A 6,915-nucleotide genomic window follows, 5' to 3' on the forward strand; every position below is an offset into this window, starting at 1 on the left:
AATCCGTCCGAGGTCTAACCAAAAAATATACAGCAGGAAGACAACTAGACATATTGTAAAGCTTCCCCTGCAATACGAAAAAATCTGGGACAATAAAGTCTAACCAAAATTTAACCCTAATCATAAATTGCTCTGATTCTTTGACGAAGCCTATTTTCATACCGATTTTGATACAGCTTTCTATCTATATGGACTGAACTTTGATTGAACTGGGTTCAGACTCAAATCAAACTGGGTTCAAACTTGGATCGAACTGGGTTCAGACTCAAATCAAACTGGATTCAAACTTGGATCGAACTGGGTTCAGACTCAGATCGAACTGGGTTCAAACTTGGATCGAACTGGATTCAGACTCAGATAAAACTGAGATTGCTCTGATTCTTTGTCGAAGCCTATTTTCATACCGATTTTGATAATAACTTCCAATATGAGATTGACATCGACCACTAGATGAACCTGTAGGTTTACCACATACAGCACAAGGAAAGCGTGATTTTGTCTTCCAATGAATGCGACAACCTTCTGGCCTCACACAAGGACGACCACAAGGCTTTCCTGTGTTATGTAAATATTCACAAGTATATTCTCCAATCATTTTTATTAAGTATAAATAAGTTAAATTAAAAAAAACTTTACAAGATATAAAAATGTCTACCCAAGCTATACCAGCTAAGCCAACATACCGTGAAATTGAGTCAGCTCTAATTGCAGTAATTAAAGCAGGCATCCTTTACAAGAAACCAAAGGATGGTAAATTCATGTTATGTTACAAACAAAGGATAATCAAATTGCGTCAAGCAGAAGAACCAGAAAATTTTGTTCTTGAAACAGCACAATCTATTCTACCTAATGAGACAAAATATCAGCAAATCTTGGAAAATTATAAGACCTGGTATAGCAGAGAACCAAAACTTTTGTCTGCTATTAATAAGCTATACAGGTTATACTACGAATTGGCAAAAGACTACTTCCTTACAGACTCCCAAGCAGATGATGAGGTAGAAGACTATCTTAATTCATAAGTACCCATTGTGGTGGAAGTTCTGTATCATCTGGTATAACCAAAAGTTCTTCCCTCACAAAGGATCTCTCTGATTCTTTACCATCATCATCAATAAGCCAGTACAAAACTGGTTGATTTTTCTGTGTTAAAGACATATGGATATGATAAATCTTAGGTGACCAATTCATATCTCCTGCTCGACGTCTTCCACCTTCCAGATCATTTGGTTCAAGTAAGTACCTTACACTTATATCAGGTGGTAGTTTCTCTTCTTCAATCCCAACAGGTCCATCACGAGGATAAGAAGATCTGGAAGACACTCGTGATTTTTTTATAGCTACAGCAGGAGATATACCAAGTTGTTGGGTCACTGAGTTATTTATACTTTCTACAGCAATAGGTAAGTTTTTTACCCAGACTCGAGATCTTGTTTTACCTAAAGTTAGTAAGTCAGATGCATCTTGAGAGGGAAATAGTTTTTCAACCAAGGTACGGTTATATCGCTCCACAATGCCAACAGTACGCTTAGACTTGGCCTTCTGAATCTTTACACCATGGGAAGTCATCAACTTTTCACACTCACCTTTAAACTCTGAACCCCTATCTGTAATCAATAATTTTGGCCAAGTGAGCGGACATGTTGTATCATCATATACCTTTTCAAAAGCCCGAGCAATAGTATGAGAAGTTAGGATTCCCTGTCGATCTTTAATACTGGTTGAACCTATAGGGACACTTTCTTTATACCTCGATGCTATATCAACTATATTGAGACAGAAAAGATAAGTCACATGTCCAACCTTGTCATATGGCATATACAAAATGTCAGCTTGATGAACTTCATTGGGAACTTGTATAGAACTAAAACTTACACAAGGGATAAATCGGGGACGAGGTTTGTGGACTTGATGTACTGCCTGTCTTTCAAGCCAATCCTGCACTTCATCTAAGGTGAAATCATATCCAGCATTTTGTGATGTCTCATACAATTTTTTGGCAGTTCTCTGATATCCAGATGGTTGATAAAATATTCTGCATAAAGTCGAAGTTACCTCTACATTTCGTGCTTCATCAGAATCTATTTTAATAATAGGTATCAATGGGAGTTGAACAGGCATATCTTGATCTGCTAAATAGCAACTTTGCTTTACGTAAAGAGCTGATATTAGAGGAAACAAATAATATTTCCAATAAGGAGAAAATCCGTAAACTCACAAAGGAGATAGAGGCATGTGAACGATATATCTTCTATCTTGAAAAAAATCTTGTTTCACGTGAGGATGAGATCGATCAGTTAAAGGCAGAGTGTCAGTCCACTTTAGTTGAACTTGGAAAGTATCGAGATCACTTAGAGTTAAAGGAAGAGGCACTTGTTGCCCAGGATGAACGTATTATTCAGCTTGAAGACACAGTAGATAAACTCAAAAAACGCATTCAAGAATTATCTTTATGTAAAGGTAAGATAGAAATGGATGAAGATAATGAATTATTCAATCCTATTCTAAGAATACTAGACCGCCGACGGGCAGTTGCAGATTGTGTGTCTGAGATTCGACTATTTTTTGATCGGAATAGGATTCCAATTCCACAAGACATAGATGATGTCTTTAATGCTACCACTCAAAGTCTTGATGAAATTATTCGTCAAGCTGCTCTAATGCAAGAAATTGGTGTAGACCAACTAAATCAGATAGAAGGATTGCAGACATTACTTGGAGAATCTTTAGATCGTACAAATGCTCTTAATCAAGACTTAATAAGAGTACGTGATGATTTTACATATGAGACAAATGCTCGTAGACACTGGGAAACTGTTGCACAACAGAATCAAGCACGTATTGCAGGAATACAAATAGCCAATCTAGGTATACGTTTTCTGAATAGACGTAAAGATGCACAACTGGCAAACCAGCAGAATCAGCTGGTAAATCAACAGAATCAGATAGCAAACCAACAGAATCAGATAGCTGAGCATAGAAGGAATGCACACAGGCTGATGTTACGCTATAATGCTGATACAGAACGTTGGAGAAGAAGGCATGCAGGTTGTATACGTCAGGCACAAAACTGGCAAAGACAATATAGGATTTCACAGACCCAAGTACAAGCACAGGCCCAAAATATTTTAAATTTACAACAACAAATATTAGCGTTACAAAACAATCCTCCAAACATGGCTACAATACAAGATGTCATGCATACTATATCACCAGGTCTTGCACAGTTACCATTTTATGATGGACAAGAGCCGCCAGACTCTTATTATCAAAAGCTTAGAGCTGTCAATGAAATGGCTCGTCCACTAGCTGTTGCTGTTTTTAATGCTGCTATGAGGTGTAGTGTTATGAAAAATAAAATGTCTGGTAGATTTATTCCTGTTCCAGCAAATAATCCATATAATGCCAATGCTGCTATTAATACAGAACCAGAGTTTCTAAACTGGCTGCAAGGAAAATATAGAGATGTGATGGTTGGAACAAATCAAGGTGCTATAATAGCACTCATGAATGAATCATTTTCTCCTATAGATACACCAGATACATATGCAAAAAGGATTCGATCATTAGCACAAGGACAAGTATATGCTGAAATTTTACCTTATCTATATAATCATTTGCCTGATGTTTTAGAAATGAGAGTTAGAATTGCTGCTCCTGCTGATCTTGATGCTTTCTTTAATGAGTTACGTAATAAATGGTATGAAAGTGGAGGGCGAAAAAATCCAACCACTATAGTAGAACAACCACAGAATAGAACTGCATTAGAAAAGCTTGCAGATATAGCAGTACGTCTTGGCTATACTGGTGACATAACAAATCCTGTAGCAATACATACTTTCATTGAGAGTGATCTTACCAGAAAGTTAGGTGGACAAACACAACATCTAAGAAAAGATCACTTCGGAACTGGTCAGGTTAAAAAGGTGACAAAGACAACCAAATCTTCTCCTAAACGTCATTGCTCAAACTGTGGTAGAACAGGTCATTCCAAAAACAAGTGTTCACGGAGTAGACGTACTAAGAAAGTTAACAATACTCACATAGTTGACTATGAAGAATCTGAAAGTGATGAGGAAACTGATGAAGAAACTGAGGAAGAGTTAACTGAAGAAGAAGAGGAGGAGGATGAACCTCAGAATTGCTTTAGTGTAAAAAAAAAACTCATCAACGTGGAATTTCGGTAAAAAACAAAGGGAAAAAATCCCGTACTTCCAAATCTAAAAGAGAACCTATTCTCAAGAAAACTGATGAAGTCTTTCATGCAGCACTGAAGTCTATAATTGCTTCACTAGCAGTACAATGTCCTAAAGAAATCCTCCTACAGATTAATGCTTATACCAATCAAGCATATGAGAATCTGAAAGACCCGCTTTTAAACCATTTTGTTAGTGACTATCCAGTTAGTGAAAGAAAGAAACTCTGGGATGTTCTTTCAGCAAATATGCAAGACATTTTATCTCCTCTAGCTCATGCTGTAAATACAGCAACTCCACTATTACCAACTCCTCCTGCAGATGTACCATCTGAAGTAGAACAGAAAGAAGACAAAACACTGAACCATGCAATATGTGCCTATCAGCAGAAAAACCTATACTGGCCAAGACCCTTAGAAATCAACTTTCTCCAGTTAGATGATCCCAATGATGTAGCGACCATTTCCTGTAAAATCAAAAATGTATGCATACCCTATGCTATGATCGATACAGGGTCTGACTCTTCAGTAATCTCTGAGAATGTAGCTAAGCATCTAGGTCTCAAAATAGATCGAAAGAATATACATGCACTTAATGGTGTAGCTGGATCAACCAAAACTCTTGGCACTATCAATGAAATTCCCATAACTATCGGTGAAGGTATAAATACAGTCACTATATCAGACGAATTCTCTGTTATACCTACCGAGAAGGATCGAAATGGTAAGGACAAATCATTGCTAATACTTGGTACACAGTGGCAGTATCGTGCAGGTTGGGAACCTGTAGTAAAGGGTGAGTTCAAAGCAAATGTAAATGGACAGGTTGTCTCAATTCCTCTCTCTGTACATAAGGCACAACGTAATGTTTTTGCAGTAGATAGCCAGCCAGCCTATAAAAAAAAAACTAGCTGATCGTACCTGTCAGCATTGTGGGAAGGAATTCCCATATCCTTCTAATCTTAAACAACATTTTTTACGAAAAAATCCATGTGCAGTAAAAAAGTCCCATGCAAAGCCCATGCAAAGCCCATGTGCAGTTAAAATTTCCCATGCAAAGTCCATGCAAAGTCTATGCACAGTAAAAAAATCCCATGCGCAGTCCACACAAAATTTGAGTAAAGCAACAGTACCCATTCGTCTATTTCTTGATGAATAATGGGAACTACGACATGGAAGCAAGTTTTTTTTCTATTTCTCGTACTTGCTTCTTCATGGTATCAATTTCATGTCGTATCTGATGATTTGTCTTGATCAATTTCTCATGTTCTTTAGTAAGGTTCTGCATGAATCGGCCAAAAGTAACCTTATTATATTCAAGCAAGTGCTTCTGAAGTATGGAAACCTCTTCACTAATCATGTCTTGTGTCATTCTGTTTCTTGGCATATATGTCTGTTTAACAGTTAGTCTCTGACGTGCTAATTTTTTCTGGTATCTTTCTACTTCATGTTTCAAAAATAACTCTACCATGGAATTTACTCCACTGGCATCAGACACAGATAGTGGACTACGCTTCCTTGTTGTGAGACGAATCCATGCCTCATGTATTACAGAAGCTGGTAACATAACTAGTAGCTCAGTATATACCTGGTTGAAAGACATTAGTTCTTATTACGAAAAAAAAAATTTGGAATTCCAAAGAATTCTGAAGAATTCCATAGAATATCTTATCATATGACACCTCCCAGAAATCTGTTAGATGTCATGTGCTAATGATTGTCTTTCTCTTAGTATTGAATAATAAAATGCCTCTACTAAGTCATAAAAGGCATTTGGAATGTTTGGTACAGGGCATTTCATAAATGCATCAATACTAGTCTTAGAACTTATGACCATTTTAGCTAATGCCTTTATACTTTTTATTGCATCCTCTACATCTTTAAAGAGACCTCTCTGAATTGTGATATGTATAAGGTCATCGATATATTCTTCACTATATATATCATAGATTGGATCGTCTTCCATTTTAACTATCGGGAAAAAATATAATTTATTATTAATATATGCCTAAGTATCACTAAACTATTCTATATCATTCTAATATTTCTCTGGTAATCTGGTCCCTATAGCTATTTTTTCTGCTGCCTCATGACTTGTACCACGCTCAAGAAGTTTCTTATATACTTGAATACGCCAGTGTCCGAATGGTAAGGAGGATATACCATCTGACCAAATCCAGCGTTTTGTATCGATTGGGGATAATGCCTTCTTCTCTGACTCGATTAGTGATATTACATGATTTTTTGTACGCATTCTCACATTCTTGGCATAGAAGACACCATTTTCAAACAGACAGTCCCGATATACTTGAGTCATAGGATCGAAGATTTCATCTTTTTCTACTGTATCATCTAATAAAGTTCCACCTAAAGATGGGAAATATGTGTCCTTAGCCATATCACTCATACCCTTCTTGCTTACTCCTTTATGTTTGGACTTTGTAGACTTGTCTGCCAAGACATAGTGGTAGGATTTTGCACGGATGTGGTAGGATTCAGTAATTACATTTCCAGGAGTCTCATCCTTGAAAAGCCCGATTGTCTTGGTATCATTAAGGTCAAAGAGATCTGGACGCTCTGCCATATCCTTGTAAATATCTTCTGTCTCGACATGGTAGATAAAGGAGTCAGTATCCATATATCCAAGTCGTACTTTGTTTCCATACTTCTCTTTGACAAAACCATACCAGAAGCGGTACATTAAGAGTTTACTGAGACCA

The 6,915-nt window shown here is 37.0% G+C and overlaps 1 protein-coding gene across 1 annotated transcript; it reads right to left on the reverse strand.

Annotated features, from left to right (window-relative positions):
- Positions 1–5,891: 5,891 nt before the first annotated feature.
- On the reverse strand, positions 5,892–6,161 carry OCT59_027085 (uncharacterized protein; the record flags this gene model as incomplete). Its single annotated transcript, XM_066136705.1, has 1 exon — positions 5,892–6,161. The coding sequence occupies one exon, from the start codon at positions 6,159–6,161 to the stop codon at positions 5,892–5,894; it is 270 nt and encodes an 89-aa protein (XP_065993167.1).
- Between the last annotated feature and the right edge of the window lie 754 nt (positions 6,162–6,915).

Source organism: Rhizophagus irregularis, chromosome 7, assembly GCF_026210795.1.
Source record: "Rhizophagus irregularis chromosome 7, complete sequence".
In the NCBI taxonomy this organism is placed as follows: domain Eukaryota; kingdom Fungi; phylum Glomeromycota; class Glomeromycetes; order Glomerales; family Glomeraceae; genus Rhizophagus; species Rhizophagus irregularis.